Source organism: Schistocerca piceifrons, chromosome 4, assembly GCF_021461385.2.
Source record: "Schistocerca piceifrons isolate TAMUIC-IGC-003096 chromosome 4, iqSchPice1.1, whole genome shotgun sequence".
Taxonomy (NCBI): Eukaryota; Metazoa; Arthropoda; class Insecta; order Orthoptera; family Acrididae; genus Schistocerca; species Schistocerca piceifrons.
In genome coordinates, this window is record NC_060141.1 from 249048734 (window position 1) to 249066695 (window position 17962).

General features: G+C 36.5%; 1 protein-coding gene across 4 annotated transcripts in view; it reads right to left on the minus strand.

Moving 5' to 3' along the window:
* The window catches only part of LOC124794778 (transmembrane and coiled-coil domains protein 2-like), a 189678-nt gene that overhangs the window by 35130 nt on the left and 136586 nt on the right, over nucleotides 1-17962 (minus strand). For all 4 annotated transcript variants that reach the window (XM_047258412.1, XM_047258414.1, XM_047258413.1 and 1 more), the window contains one exon: nucleotides 10355-10674. In XM_047258412.1, the coding sequence (XP_047114368.1) occupies nucleotides 10355-10674 (320 nt within the window). The remainder of the gene's footprint in view (nucleotides 1-10354; nucleotides 10675-17962) is intronic.

The following is a 17962-nucleotide window of genomic DNA, read 5'->3' on the forward strand; positions in this document are numbered from 1 at the left end:
CCTTTTCATAGGCTGCACAGCGACGAGACATGAATCCAGGAATTCTACAAAACCTCGAGAACTAAACAACTCTCAATGTTGGTAGAATTGACGTGAAAACAACAGCGCATCAACTGGGCATTTCACACACACACACACACACACACACACACACACACACACCAAAAAAAAAAAAAAAAAAAAAAAAAAAAAAAAAAAAAACCCACACACACACACATTTGCAACGCGGAGGTGGGAAAATATAAACATCTCAATGTGGTGGAGGAGCTGGGATCAAGTGGAAGACTGTGCAGAGGACGACTCGCAAGAATTCCATGTACAAGAGGCAGGAACCATAATACTGTATGTTGCAGACTGCGCCATGGACGTTGCCAGGAGCAAAAGTGATATTCTGGAATGACATTGCGAATGAATCAGATAAGTGCCCCTTTTGATTGTGTCCTACAATTTTCCGTTTTTGTTTCATTGTGTGCGTGTGACAATTTCACCTGATAGGCAGAAAAGTGTTTTGTCTAGTGTCTAGCCACTTTGATCAAAATGAGTGAAACTCAGTTAAACCAAATGGGCATGACCACGCGGTCAGGCCATCAATTTCATGCTTCAACTCCAAATGTACACTTAAACAGTGAAGCAAATTCCAGAAGCAGTAGTTGTTCGCCTTTTCATGGTTTTTCGGGAGCAAATCAGCAACCGAATTTAATTGATCAGATATCTCAATTGTTCAATAATAAACTAGAACAACTGGTAACTCAACATAACCAATTAGGTAGCAACATTAAAGAGGTCACAGAAAAGCTGGACCAAAATTTGAAATCATTGAGAGAAGAAATCAACGCAACACATAACAAAGTACAAATTGTTGCATGTGACATAGAAAGGGTAGAAACCAAAGTTGACTGTTTGGAGGCTTTCACAATCTCCGAATTTAAAGAAACAAACAAAAGCATTGAATTAGTTAACAAACGTGTCAAAAACACGGAAGTAGTTGTTTTAAATGAATTAGTGAACCAAAAAGAGGAGTTAAAAATGTTGCAGGAACTCATTGTTTCAGAAAAAGAATTGGTAGGGGAAAGATTGAAATTAAAATCTGAAGTAGTTTCTGATAAGATATCTCGTATTGACGAGAAAGTAGAAAGTGTAACAATAGAACTGCAAACAGTCAGCTCTGAAGTTTCAAAATTGAAAAATAATATAATGCCCAATTTTGATTCAAACCAGATGTTTGTGCATAATTGTAAAAATGTCAGTTTAAAATGTTAACCAGGTGATGCGAAATTGCATCCGGTTGACTTTGTGCATCAGTGCAAAAACAGTTTCCAACCTAACATGCCAGAGTCTGCTAAAATTAAATTTGCGAAACGTTTTTTGGATGGTGAAGCCCTCACATGGGTGAACCAAAACATTGATACAAATACTACATCTTTTGCCGATTTTGAACGCCAATTCTTGGCAAAGTTTTGGTCGGAAAACAAACAGGCAAGAATAAAATCTGAATTTCTTAACGGCAGCAAATATCACACAGGTCTTGCAATTAGCATGCGAGCATTTTGTGAACAACAATTAGGGACATTTTCACATTTGAGCAAACCATTGGACGAACTGATACAGATTGACGCACTGAAATGGCGCCTACCACACCGTTTTCAGTGGGGACTTGTATATGGACCAGATGACAGTGTTGACGAATTTTTACGTTATGTAGACAAAATTGACCGTGCATGGCAGAATGATGACAGACAGTACAATCAAATCCTCAGAAACACTCACAACAGGAATGGGGGTTCACAACAATATAATGGACACAGAAATAATAACTGGCGTGGTAACCAAAACAGTAGTTACAACAGACACGAAAACCATCAAGAACAGAGAAACAGTAACCAGCCTCAAAACAGAAATTCCAACCAGGGAAACGTAACCACCTCGTTGGGAGCCTGTCAATTTGAGGTGAATAGTTATGGCACAAACCAGGCAAATAGGAGGTTAAAGAGACAGAAACGTAAAAGCAATCATAAATGTAATGTAAATAGGGATTACTACTTAGATGATACTAGTTATAAGCAAAACTTTTGGGATCACATGTCTAGTGAATTGAATAATGCACATACTCAAGCAGGACTACAGTTTGAACTTAATGAACATGACTTAGCATTAATTGATGACAAATTAACACCTGATGTAGACAGAACTTATGATATGTATGGTATCACTAGCTTGTTTTCTGATGAAGGTAAGGATAATGAAGTATCTATATTAGTAGAAATTGGTAGCCAAAATGAGGAAATAACACCTGACTTAGATAATGAAACAGGTAGCGATTTCAGTAGTTTAACTTCAGATGTTGAACACTTAGTAGTTAAGGCAGATGTGCATGCAGAGGCATCACCCACAGATTATTTTGATGATGATTTTGATAAAGATAGTGTTGTGAAGGATGATGTATTTGATGATATATGCACACAAGAGAAATTAGATGGCATTATTTATGTTGAAGTTATTGATAATGGTGTTGCAGCTGAAAGTAACTCTGAAAGCGAAGTTGGTTCATGTGAAGATATTAAGAGTGCAAACAATGTATTAGTACCAATTTGTATAAAAGAAATCTTAAGTAAATCTACTAATAAGAAGGAATAAGCTAAGTTGATAGGTGAGAAGATTTTGGAATCTATTATCAGTGAAAATAAAGTTTGTTTAGAAAATAATAAGGAAAGTGAAGTCATCAAATCAGATCCATCCATGAAAGATAATTTTAAGTCTAGTGAAAGTAAGGTATCTGTTTCAAGTGTATTTGCTTCCAGTCATAATGACACTCAATCTTATGTTGATTCTGACATTGACACCTGTAGTGAAGAAGTGTGTAACAACATCGATACAACTGAACTAGAAAGTGACTTGCTGGCAGAGAACGTGAATAGTGACCCAAATATTACCTTAGGTAGCCCTTATGTAGAAATAAGCATTAACAATTGGTCAGGTCTTTGATTGACACTGGCAGTCCCATTAGTAGTATCTCAGACAAATTGAGGAACAGGATAAAAGACACTGAAAGTAACATCGAATTTCCAATCACAGGTGTACGGATTAAAGGTGCCACTGGTAAGTTTAGTAAGTTAATAAATAAACAAGCTTTAATCTCATTTTCTGTTGGCAACATTAATTTTGAACATGGTTGTTTAGTTATACCAGATCTCAATGAGCAAATGATTTTAGGGATGGACTGGATAATTAAAGCAAAGGTGAGTTTTGATTGGCAAAATTCAGAATTACTGTTCATTCAAGGAAAAGTAGTGATCCAGTTAAAGTCAAGTACAAGCAGTAGTAACCATATTAGGGAAACAGTTTATCCAGAGTGTGGCCATTACATGGAGGAAGAGGAAAATAGGGATCACAATAACCAGAATTTGGTTGATGATAGTTACTCCCTAACCGTATAAGAAAAGGTAAAAGAAGCAAATGACTTGACTGAGTCTGAAAAGCAGGAATTAGAAAATTTTCTCTGGGAAAACTGTAACATTTTTTTGTGATCAACCTGGTAGGGTCAAAGTTTATGAATGTCATTTGAAGTCAAAGCCACATGAACCCTTATTCATTAAGCCTTATGGGGTGCCCATCTGTCAAAGGAAAGAAGTGGAGAAAGAACTCCAGAAAATGCAAAAATGGAGAATAATAGAGAGAAGTCACAGTCCGTATAACAGCCCGATGGTCTGTATTTCAAAAAAGGATGGTGGTGTTAGGCTGGTATTGGATTCACGTCACCTGAATAAGTTTATAGAAAGAGAAACAGATCTTCCTGAATCCATGGAGGAACTCCTGTACAAATTCAATGACACAAAATATTTTTCTAGCCTGGATTTGACCTCAGGTTTTCATCAAATCACATTAGCACAGGATTCAAGGCAGTACACAGCCTTTTTATGTAATGGTAAATGTTTTCATTATTGTGTTGTTCCGTTTGGGCGGAATGTGTCTGTAGCCGAGTTTATTCGAGCTTTGGATCATGTGATTGGAAGTGAACTATCTAAACTAATTATTTAAGTGGATTATATATTAATAATCAGTAAAACTTGGGAGGAACACCTTGATACTTTGTACAAATTAGCCAATAAGTTCAGACAAGGCGGTATGACCCTTAAATTAAGTAAATGCAAATTTGGAGTATCAGACTTGAAGTTTTTAGGCCATATAATTAACAGAGAAGGCGTTCTACCTGACAGTGATAAAATTTCTGCAATTGTCCAGTTTCCATGTCCAAAGAACAAGAAACAGCTGAGGTCATTTTATGGTCTATGTAATTTTTATCGTAAGTATGTCAGCACCCAAGTTTTAAATGCACCGTGTTTGAGAGAGCTATTAAAAAAGAATACCATATGGGAATGGACAGATCAGTGTCAAGCAGCATTCGATGAGATCAAAACAACAACTAAATAACAGTCAATTACTCCACAGACCTGACCTTTCACTACCATTTTGCCTAATGACAGATAGTTCAGATTATGGATTGGGTGTACATTTGTTTCAACAGAAGGAAATTGATGGAAAAATAGAACATCTTTCAATCAGTTTTGCCAGCCGAGGTCTGCAGAAACATGAACGTAACTACACAGTGAATGAGAAGGAACTACTTGCCATTGTATGGGGTTTCACTAAATACAGGAACTACCTAGCAGGCCATAAAGTCATAGTTTTCACGGATCACAAAGCTCTATGTTATATTCAAGACTGTAAACTTTTCAATAGTAGATTAACCAGGTGGGCCATATTTTTGCAACAATTTGATTACAGCATTCAGTATATAAAAGGGGATCAGAATATAATTGCCGATGTTTTGTCTAGATTACCTGTGGGGGGTGGTCAGGAAGAAGAACTATTGGATAACAAAGTGTTTAAAATAATGTACATGAGAGGGATTAAGGGTGAAACGGAAATTACTAACATTTGCAGTCAGCTTAGGAGATACCAGAACCAGGATGATGATTTGAAACTTGTGAAAAGCCTTATTGGTAAAAAGGGTTATGAAATGGTTGGCATGTATTATCGAAACCTTTAAGGGATTTTATTCAGGACTCATAACACTGATTCTGACATCTGGAAGGTTTGTTGGCCTAGACAATGTGTTGACGTTTTAATTAAGTATACACATGAGAGCTATGGACACTGTGGAATCATGAAATGCACTGACAAACTTAAGGAAAATGTCTATTTTAATAATATGGTCTTTAAATATGTCTGCTTGTGTCTGTATGTGTGGATGGATATGTGCGTGTGTGCGAGTGTATACCTGTCCTTTTTTCCCCCTAAGGTAAGTCTTTCCGCTCCCGGGATTGGAATGACTCCTTACCCTCTCCCTTAAAACCCACTTCCTTTCGTCTTCCCCTCTCCTTCCCTCTTTCCTGATGAGGCAACAGTTTGTTGCGAAAGCTTGAATTTTGTGTGTATGTTTGTGTTTGTTTGTGTGTCTATCGACCTGCCAGCGCTTTTGTTCGGTAAGTCACCTCATCTTTGTTTTTATATTTAATAATATGTTTAGAAGAGTAAGACAAGTTATACAAAAATGTGATCGGTGTCAAAGAGAAATACCAAGGTTATTTACAAAGTATTTTGCCAAAAGGCAAATTGGAACTGATAGGAATTGATTTGTTTGGCCAATTGCCGAGAACTAAAGAGGGTTATACATATTTGTTTGTAGTTGTTGACTTATTCACTAAACTAGTGAAATTGTATCCACTAAAGAAGGCAACAAGCAGGAAAATTTTAAACTTTTTCTGTAATGATTACTTCACACAAATTGGAAAACCAAAAGCCATTCTTTCAGACAATGGGAGCCAATTTACATCTAACGTTTGGAAAGATTTCATGAAAGATGAAGACATTAAGCACGTCCTTATTTCCGTATTCTGCGTCTTGCAACCCAACTGAGCGCTATATGCGTGAAATAGGCAGGCTTTGTAGAACTTACTGCTCTAAAGATCATACAAATTGGTCAAGTTACATATGTGATTTTGAAGATGTTTTGAACACCTTACAACATACAACAACTGGCTTTACACCTTATGAAGTCCATTTTAACAAACACCCACCAAACATCTTGTATGAATTGATTAATTTCCCTGTCTGTAATGAGTTAACACCGGACGAGAGAATGGAAATAGTAAAGAAAAATATTGAAACACACTGTGCCAATAGAAAGCTTAAACATGACTCAAAAGGAAAATTTACACAGTACAATGTAGGTGATCTAGTCTTAACCAAAAGTTATGAGAAATCCAAGGCAATCAATAGAGAGATCAAGAAATTTTTCGATATTTACATTGGTCCATTTGAAGTTTATGAAAAACCAGATCCAAACGCCTACCGACTTATCTATCCCAAATCAAAAAAGCTATTTGGTTTAAGAAATGTCACTCAGTTGAAACCTTATGTGCAATAATTGCAATCCCTCAGGGGGGTACACAATCCTTTGAGTACTATGCGTGTGGCTTATGCAAGGTGCCCCAGCTAATGTGACATTTTCTTCTCGAAAACACTGATGCCACATTCTACGATACCTTCCTGACACACAAACTTCCGACAATACATACATTAATTTTTTGTACCTATGTTTGCTTATATTTGTTATGTAAGATATTTTCATGTGATTTAATTTGTAGTATAAGATACATTTTGGTTTGATTGAGTAATCTGCATCATCAGATGTATTGATAATTTGACATTTACATCCTACCGATTGTGACTATTACTGATATGTGAGGACTATGATTTGCCAGGAAAAACCAATATGTATTTCTAGTGAGGAACAGTTACACATCTTTACAGACAACAGACCATACTGTGTTTATATCAGCTTATGCAGAAATGAAAGGTGGACTGTGTGAAGATACACTAAGCTTATTAATACATACTTAAAGATTTTATGGTATCTTTGTGCAGTTAAGAAGAACTATATACATCTTTTCACTGTTTTTATCTTATATAGGTTATCCACAAGGAAGGAATTACTATGTTCTGCTTCTCATACCATTATACGATTGACAACTGAATTTGTGTGTTACTATATATAACACCACATGAGATGTTGAAAGACATTATGATTTATGAAAGGTTTGAAGTGATTTATGCTGTTAAGAAGGGACTATCGCCATGATATACTATATACATGTTTCACTCAGTTATGTACACACGAGAGAGATGTTGAAATTGATATGAATTGTTGAGGATTGTCTTGAAATAAGGTAAGTGATGATGTGATTTGCATTTGTGTTAAGGATTTGAGGTTGCAGACTCACTCCTGATTCTGATTCACATGAATTGATGTTTACGGTTTATTGATGGAAGATGGTTTGTTATGGCTTGCATTTTTGTAGGGGTATTTGGATGATTACGATGATGATGATGATGATGATGGGTTTAGGCTATATGATATGCAATGCTGCTGAAATGGTTGGTGGCATTAATGGTTTTGATGATTCATTTAATTGAGAGGATTGTGATGATGATGGTACTGTGCAGTCACACATAACAGAACTAATGAATCATTAGAATCACATGAAATAGAACTCTTATACATTTTGATTGAAGGAAATGCTGATGTGAAATTACAATTGAGAGTTATTTTTGAACAACTATGACAACACATAGCACACAAATCACATTGAAAAACTATTATTTTACACTACTCGCATCTCGCAAGACACAATCTGGAGACTAGTTTGGTATTGAGGGATAGGAAATGACAACTTTAATATACAGACTGAGGACTTTGACGGAATGAAATATAAGATGCCATGTGACAAGGTTCTGGATATTTTTTATAAAATTTCCTTACTGCGAGGTTGCTAACTATAGCACAATTGCATTTGCACTTGCTTAAGTGCATCTTGCCACTTTCAGGAATTTTATTGACATATTACTTATTTTCTCACAATTTATAAAATCTTGAAGCCGTTTCACAGTGTTAATTTGATCTGACTTTCTGGATGTCTGGTAAACATTTTGAAATATTATTGCATTTGATATACAAAGCCAAGAAATATTGACTATACGTAGTATATTCAGATACTTGTGACAACAACCCGGATTGGATATAAATGAACAGTTTCTATACTCTCACAATATAAATATACAAATATAATTTTGTACATTCATGTTTGATAAGATTTGTAAAATATTTTATGGTATTGCAAACTGTTAAGATAAATTTTATTCTTCTGTCTTTTATATGATAATATTATTCTAGAACATGTCACGTGGAAACTTTAAAAGGGCAACATAATCAATTCAAGCAAATTTGTAATTTGTCAGCTTAGTTGTGTTTGAGTGTTTGAAGGAGGGAAAATTAATGGACGCTCTAGAAGTGACAAAAACAAGGACGCTCTAGAAGTGATAGTTTTGGAAAAACATTCATTTAGAAAATTTGATGTAAATATTGATTTTGTAAAAGTTTGGAAATTTCTTTGTAATCTCATATTTCCAATTCTTGTTTTCTTGAAGTACATGTTTGTAGCTATTTGGAAAATTTATCTGTATGTAAAGTTTCATGATTCAATTTTGTACCTTTTAAAATATATGCAGTTTGTGTTATTTTGTCCAACTAGTACTGTATTACACCAATCACACTAATATTTCTATGAGAAGAGTTTCGTCTATCAGGCTAGGCAAAACTCTTCGGGAGGTATTGAAATATTACTGTATCTCATTGCTACCTATCACAACCCCTCGGAGAACATTAAAGATAAACACCAGTCCTAATTGTCCAATTGTAAAGTGACCTGTTTCCAAATTACATACAAAAATAACCACTATTTCAGTATACATATAATTTGAAAATGAAGCTTTGCTGAAACCATATGTGTAAAAGCCACCGTGTGTATTTTGAATGTGCCAAAAGCATTTAACATTGTTCTTATGTGAGAAACACAATATAAATGTGAAATTAATACTGTAACTAATCGAAAGAAATAGAGCACATGGTCATGATGTACCAGTAAACCTATCATTATAAAATTACTACAGCGAATTAAATAGAACATATAAATAAAGGATGTTAATTGAATCTCCGATATATGTTAGCACTAAAATTCAGGCACTAGTTGATTTGTTATACACAAATTTAGAAATGTATTTGTTACCTGTAACATAATTAGTCAGAAAATGTTATATTAACTCTTAACTAAGTTGAAAATAGGTTCACCTTGTTCAGCACTGAGATTGTCAATTTTTAGCAATGTGTATCTCATATTCGGTTTAACTTTTAATTGTGATTTTACATAAAATTGTAATTTTCATTGTAGGTAATTGTTAACAAAAGTATAAATAGAGGTCACGCAGGTGCCTTGGAGCACTCGTTTTTTGGCTAGGGTTGCGAGCAAATGTATTGTAGGCTCACTCGTTTGTTGATTGTTGTGAACACTGCGTCGTTTGATGTCAACTTTGGGTACATGTGATGTAACTGGTACAGTTCACCAGGCTCGGACACCAGAGTCCTGGAAATATATTGGTATTAAAACTGCACTGTACTTTGGAATTTATTTGGGAGTCTTCCGCAATCCTTTTCATAGGCTGCACAGCGACGAGACATGAATCCAGGAATTCTACAAAACCCCGAGAACTAAACAACTCTCAATGTTGGTAGAATTGATGTGAAAACAACAGCGCATCGACTGGGCATTTCACACAAAAAAAAAATTTGCAACGCGGAGGTGGGAAAATACAAACATCTCAATTGGGAGGACAAATGTAGACTAGAGGAAGAGGTGGCCATGGACAGGATGGTGTTAGTACAGGAGAAGTGAAGTTAGGCTTACAGGTCACAATTGGAGGTGGGAGTGGGACAGGGGCTAGTGGAGTTTGAGATCAGATGATACAAGGCCAAAGGATGTGTTGCATGGACAAATCTTATCTACATATGTCAGAGAAGATGGTGCAAGGGAGGGGGGGGGGATCCAGAATCCAGATAGCACAGGTTGTGAAGCAGCCATTTAAACAGAATATGTTGTGCTGAGAAACCTGCACTGTCAATGGTGGTCAACTCTGCTCTTTACCATAGTTTGGTAGTGGCCATCAATTTGGTTGGAAAACTGGTTGATGGTCACACACAAACAAAATGCTGTGCAGAAATTACAGCAGAGCTGTTGTATAATAAGACTTCTTTCATAAATTTAAGCTACATTTAAATTTTTTTTCTGATAAATAATTTATTATTTCATGCGTTTTCCATTATTGCGATGCAACTGAGTTTCTTTTAGTGCTTACAAGCAATTATAACAGAAATCCTGAAAGAATAACTATTCTTACAGGAATTCAGTAGCCAAAAAGCAATTTGTGGATAGTGGAGAGAGAAAAAAGATGACAAAAATACCTTCAATGTTTCCAGCTCTTCACGAAGCCGCTCACAGTCTTCACCACGCTCATGTAGCTCTTGTAGGATAGATTCCAGATTAGAATATGAAACCTGCGGAGTGTGGTGTGCTGCAGGCTGATGGGGAGGAGGAGACTGTGGCAACTGGTGACCACCTCCTGCAGGTAAGCTCTCACTGGTCACAGAGCTGCACTCTGAATTTTCATCTGAAGGAAATCGCAACGATGAGGCATGTGTGGATGTTAAACTGCATCCACCAGGTAGAGTTGCACTTCCATGGTGTGCTTTCTCATCCTCCACTGAGCTCCCGTCACCATTTCCTGTATGCACACAAATATTCAGACTGATACAATGAAATCTTTCTGATCAGTTCAATGTACTGATTGACATTACGAAAGTTATTACTTTCATAACTGTAAGACTTGTTTCATATTCAGTCTTGACACGATTACAGCAAGGCATCCTCCATAAATGTAATCATCCTTTCCCACAGAGACTGCACCTGAACATTTACTGAATTGTTTGATTTTATATGTAGCATAGTTCAGTGAAATGGGTGTCTAGCAATGACAACAACATTTCACCATGTTGTGGTTCGAATAAAGAAGCTGTCTGGATTCTCAGCTGTAATTGAAAATAGATCAGCAAGGGCAGGTATTATTTTTCTTTGCAGAGAGGATACAAATGGAGAAGGAATAAAGATATTTCTAGAATACTGATAACTATAATATGTAGGCAAAACTATTACACACAATCCCCCCCCCCCCCCCCCACTCTCTCTCTCTCTCTCTCTCTCTCTCTCTCTCTCTCTCTCTCTCTCTCTCTCTAAGAAGCTTGTGACACTGACTACTAACTACAGCTTCAAAATATACGAGAGTGAGTCAAATGAAAACCTTAAATTTGTAATGGAAAATTTAAATTTCGCGCTGTTATCCTGTAAGTTGGTGCTACAAACAGCGTGCAGAATGGCCTGTACGTGGCAGCATAGTGCAGATGCACACATACCATCGCAGTATCAGTATAAAGATGGCCGTCCCACTTGCGACTTGCACCAGGGAAGAACAACGTTCTGTTATTCGGTTTTTGTGTAGTGAAGGTGTGAAACCTATTGAAATTCATCGACGAATGCAGGTTCAGTACGGTGATGCATGTTTGTCACAGCAGAAAGTCTACAAATGGAGTAGGAAGTTCGCAAATGGTGTGACTTCAGTGGAAGATGCTCCTCGTCAAGTCAGGCACAACAAATTGTGACTCCACAGAACATTGCAGCAGTGAAGCCATAGTGAAGGAAAACCGCCAAATGACACTGAATGACATTGCAGCATGTTTACAGATTAGCCGTGGGTCAGCACACCACATTGTGCATGATGTGCTCCAGTTTCACAAGGTGTCTGCAAGATGGGTGTCACAGCAGCTGACTCCTGAAATGAGAGAACGACAAGTTGATGCTTGTGAAGCACTTCTTCAGCGCTTGGAATGAGAAGGTGATTGCTTCCTTGCAAGAATTGTTACTGGGGACAAAACCTGGGTTCACTTCCACCAACCAGAAACGAAGAGAGCAAGCAAGGAATGACACCATTCCTCATCACCAAACCCAAAGAAGTTTCAAGCAGAACCATCAGCAGGGAAGGTTATGCTGACTCTCTTTTGGGAAGAAAAAGGCAACATTCTGGAGCATTACATGTCTAGAGGGACCACTGTCACCAGTGCATCACACACAGATCTCCTAAAAAATCATCTGTGGCCTGCAATCAAATCAAAGCTACGTGGATTGCTGTCAGCAGCAGGTGTCCTTTTGCAACATGACAATGCAAGGACCCACACTGCCCATACAATAGTTGCAACAATTACAGACCTGCATTTTGCATGTCTTCCTCATCCACCATACTCACCAGAACTTCCCCAAGTGATTTCCATATGCCTGGACCACTCAAAGATGCAATGGGAGGAAAGAAGTTCCATTCTGATAAAGAGGTACGCCATGCGGTACATGAGTGGTTGCGCGGACTATCAAAACAATTTTTTCCTAAAGGAATTTATGCTCTTTGTAAGCACTGGAGGACTTGCATTGAGCATTGAGGAGATTATGTTGAAAAGTTATACAGCTTTGTACCACTTCTGCACAGTAAATAATATTTTTTAAAAATATTTAAGGTTTTCATTTGATTCACCCTCGTATTTGTTGCACTATAAGCTGAAGCACTATGAAATAATAAAATGTATTGTTGTTGTGATGGTGGTCTCAGTCCTAAGACTGGTTTAATGCAGCTCTCTATGCTACTCCACCCTGTGCCAGCCTCTTCATCTCCAAATAACTATTGCAATATATATCCTTCCAAAGCTACTTACTGCATTCGTCTCTTTGTCTCCCTCGACCATTTGTACCCTACATGCTTCCCTCAATTACTAAATTGGTGATCCCTTGATGTCTCAGAATGTGTCCTACGAAACAACCCCTTCTTCTAGTCAGGTTGTGCCACAAATTTCTTTTCTCCCTAATTCTATTCAGTACCTCCTCATTACTCATGTGATCTACCCATCTAATCTTCAGCATCTTTCTGTAGCACCACATTTCAAAATTTTCTATTCTCTTCCTGTGTAAACCGTTTATCATCCATGTTTCACTTCTATACATGGCTACACTCCATACAAACACTTTCAGAAAAAGACTTCCTGAGCCTTAAATCTACATACTTGATGTTAACAAAGTTTTCTTCTTCAGCAACACTTTCTCTGCCATTGCCAGTCTACATTTTATATCCTCTCTACTTCAACCATCATCAGTTATTTTGCTGCCCAAATAGCAAAACTCATCTACTGCTTTAAGTGTCTCATTTCCTAATGTAATTCCCTCATCATCACCTGATTTAATTTGACTACATTCTATTATCTTCAATCTGCTTTTGTTGACGTTCATCCTATATCATCCTTTCAAGACAGTACTCATTCCATTCAACTGCTCTTCCAAGTCCTTTGTTGTATCTGACAGAATTACAATGTCATCAGCAAACCTCATAGAGTTTTTATTTCTTTTTCCTGGACTTTAATTCCTACTCCAAATTTTTGTTTCCTTTACTGCTTGCTTGGTATACAGATTGAACAACAACAACAACAAAGATAGGCTACAACACTGTCTCACTTCGTTCTCAATCACTGCTTCCCTTTTGTGTCCCTCTGCTCCTTCTAAAACCTTGCCTTCTAGTTTATCTCCCTTGGATAGATCCTCTATATACTCCTTCCACCTTTCAGCTTGCCCTTCTTTTGTTAGTACGTTTCCCATCTGAGCTTTTGATATTTATACAGCTGCTTCCCTTTTCTCCAAAGGCCTCTTCGTTTTCCTGTACATGGTATCTACCTTCCCCCTTGAGAAATATGCTTCTAAATCCTTACATTTGTCCTCCATCCAGCCTTGCTTTGCAATTTTGCACTTCCTGTCAATCTCATCTTTTAAATATTTTTATTCTCTTTCACTTGCTTCATTTGATATAGCTTTATATTTTCTCTTCTCATCAATTAAATTCAATATCTCTTGTGTTATCCAAGGATTTCTACTACGCCTTATATTATTACCTACCTGTTCCTCTGCTGCCTTCACTATTTCATCTATTCAAGCTACCCATTTGTCTTCTGCTGAATTCCTTTCTACTGTTCTAGTCAATAGATCCACAACACTTCCTCCGAAAATCTCAACAACCTCTGGTTATTTCAACTTATCCAGGTCCCACCTCCTTAATTTCCTATCTTTTTCCAATTTCTTCAGTTTCAATCTACAGTCTATAACCAATAAATTGTGGTCAGAGTGCCAATCTGCCATGGAAATGTCAAAATTTAAAATCTGCTTCCTAATACTCTGTCTTACTGTTATATAATCAATCTGAAAGCTTCTGGAGTCTCCAGGCCTCTTCCACATATACAACCTTGTTTACAATTCGGTCTGTGCTAAATTCTACTAGGCCACTTTCTCTTTCATTCCTTTCTCCGCGTACATATTCACCTACTATTTTTCTTTGTCTTCCTTTTCCTAATATTGAGTTCCATTCTCCCATTACAATTAAATTTTCACCTCCTTTAACTACCTGAATAATTTATTTTATCTCATCATACATTTCTTCAATCTCTCCATCATCTGTGGAGCTAGTTAGCCTGTAAACGTGTACTTCTGTGTTAGGTTTCGGCTTCATGTCTACCTTGCCTATGATAATGCATTCAATGTGCTGTTAATAGTAGCTTACCACATTCCTATTTTCTTATTAATTATTAAACCCACCCCTCCATCACCCGTATTTGATTTTGTGGCTATAACCCTGTATTCACCTGTTCCTCCCACCACCAAAATTCACTAGCTCTCACTATATGTGACTTTGAGCTAGCCCTTGCCCTTTCCCTTTCTAAATTTTCTAAACTACCTACCTACCTACCTGATTAAGTGCTCTAACATTCCACTCTCCAATCTGCAGAATGCCAGTTTTGTATCTCCCGATGATGACGTAAGATGTATTGTGATCACAATATAAGAAGCATCATAACGGTTTTCAAAAACCTAAAACTTTGCTACAGAAAGGTGTGAAGCATTCCAGTATTAAAACATTTAATTCATTGCTGAATAACATCAGAAGTCTACTTACAAACAGTGCATTACTTAAAAATAAAATAAAGATGTATTTACTTGATAAAACTTTTTATGTGCATATTTTCAATATTTTGTTTTATTTACTGTTTTACAACATGTGCTCATACTTTTATGTCTTCTTTTGTCCCACTTTGCTTCTGTTTTGTCCTGGATTGATGTTTTTATTTTCCCTACAACTCTTTAAATTAACTGCACTTTCCCTTGTTAAATATTTTATGTAATTTACATTTGTACACTCTTTGACTTATTCCACATCCTTGCTTCAAATGAATATGCATGTCATTAAAATAAATAAATCTTCCCTTTCTACCACTACTAATGTAAACTGTTTCATTCTTATTGCTTTACTACTTCACCCATTTGCTACTGAGGCACCGAGTTCTCTTATGTGTTTTTATTCATGACAGTACAGATTACTTTTCTTGTACAATGTACAAAATGTATGAAAAACAGCTCTATTGTGCCAATGAAATGGTTTTGCATTCTGATGGTGGTATCAGATATTAGAATGCATATCACTGTACTTCCTCCCAGTACCCCATGAAATTATGGAGTACACATGAATATTTGCTGACTGTGAGCTTACATTCTCTGTAAAGTATAATTTTTTTCTGTCACTGTGATTAATAGCCAAAGAAGGCTTTCTTTTTATTGTAAATAAACACACAAAATTTCCTTTATATATATTCCTATCTTTGTCTTACATTACAATTTTTGGCTTCTACGACTGCTGATAGTACCATGGAAACTACTCCCTGATGTATCTGCATATGTCCTATCACCCTGTTCCTTCTCCTTGTTACTGTTTCCCACAAATATCATTCCTCCATGACTAAGCAGAGAACCTCTTCATTTCTTATCTGATCAGTCCATTCATTTTTCACCATTCTTCTGTAACACCACACCTTAAATGCTTTCATTCTTTTTCTCTGGTTTTTACACATTCCATTATTCACGATCACATATTTTCAGAAATTTATTCCTCAAATAAAGGCCAATGTTTGATACTTTTAGGCTTCTTTTAGCAAAGAATGTTCTTTGCCTATACTACTCTGCTTCTAAGATTCTTGCAGTGCATCTTGCCTATTATTTTGCTTCTAAGACAACAGGCAAAGAGGTACTTCCGTGCCCCAATTCCCATGTTAAGTTTATCGATAATCTAATTTCTGCTGCTCCTCCTTACTTCTGTATTTCTTCAGTTTACTCTCAATCTATAGCATGTGCTCATTATACTGTTCATTCCACTCAACACATCACATCATGTAATTCTTCTCCCATTTCACTGAAGATGGCAATGTCATCAATGAGTCTTATCATTGATATCCTTTCACCCTGAATTTTACTCCCATTCTTGAACATTATATTTGTTTTTATCATTGCTTCTTTGATGCACATGTTGGACAGACTGCACACCTGCTTTATATTATTTTTAATCCAAGGATTTCTGTTTTGGTCTACTATTCTTATTGTTCTCTCTTGGTTTTTCCACATAGCATATATTATTCATATTTGCTTCCACATTACACCTATTTTTCTGAGGGTTTCAAAGATCTTCATTTATACATTATCAAATGTTTTGCTGGTTCCACAAATCTTACGAAAGTATCTAGCCTCTATTATCAAGCACAACATAACAACCACCTTTACCTTTCCTAGACTGAACTGATGGGCACATAACAGTTGATTAATGTTCTTTTCCAATCCTCTGTATTTTATTCTGGCCAGAAACTTTGATGCATGAGCAGTTGTGCTAGCTATGGACGTTTCTCAAATTTATCTGTGTTTACTGCCTTTAGGATTGTGTAGATGATACTCTTCCAAAAGTCCAATGACAAGACCCAGTCTAATAGATTCTATACACTAATATGAATAATCATTTGGCTACCAATTTCCCCAATGATTTTAGAAATTCTGAAGGAATGCTGTCTATCCCTTCTGTTTTGTTTAATAGTAAGTTCTACAAAGCTCTGTCAACCTTTATGTCTTTCAAATTGACATTCGATTTTTCTTCTCTCATGTCAATAGGTGATTCCTCTCCCCATCATAGAGGCCTTTAATATACTCTTTTTCACCTCTCCAACCTCTCCTCTCCATTTAACAGTGGAATTCCATTTGCATTCAGCGTAGCCATTTATGCTTTTAACTTCTCTGAAAGTTATCTGGCCTTTCTTTACACTAAATTTAACCTTCCGACAACCACTTCCTTTGCAATTTGTTCACATTTTTCTTGAAGCTATTTTTTTTCCTTTAGCTTCCCTGTGTTTCCTATTGATTTAATTCCTAAGTGAGTTATATTACTTTATTCCCTTCTTTCCATGAACTTTTTGTATTTCCTTCTTTTGTTGATAAATTAAAGTTTTTATTGTTATCCAAGGTTTCAGTCACCGGTACCTTCCTTATACAGATATTTTACTATCTTGTTTCTATGACTGCCCTTTTAGATACATCAATTTCCTCCCTCAACTGGACAGTATAATGCGGTATTCATTACTGCAATACCTTCAAGCCTCAGAGTAAGGATGGAATGGTGACTTCAGCACACTGAGAGTTCCTTGAGCTTCTACTTCTCAAGTAATTCTTAAGAATCTAATGAGAAATGGCACAGCGGTGCATGTTGTTGTGCTGACAACAAGTGCCAGGGTTGTTATTTGAAGTGAATGCTGATACTACACAAACACATTCGCAGCTCGCTGTGCTCATGACTCGAATGTCTCAGGTTTCATTTGAATAAAGTTGTGGGACAAATAAGTAAGGCTACACAAAAACTAAAGTCGTGGAGCCACTATTATTTTACATAGGATGGAGATAATATTTATGGCAATGTTTGTTCTAAAAAGCTCTGTAACATTTCAAAAACTACAACAGGCATGACCAGACATCTTAAATTTCACAATTTATCGAGCAAATGAACACCAATGTTCATGGGTAAAGATGCTCATTCTTCTAATAATGTGAGTCAGACAAAATACGCAGGTATG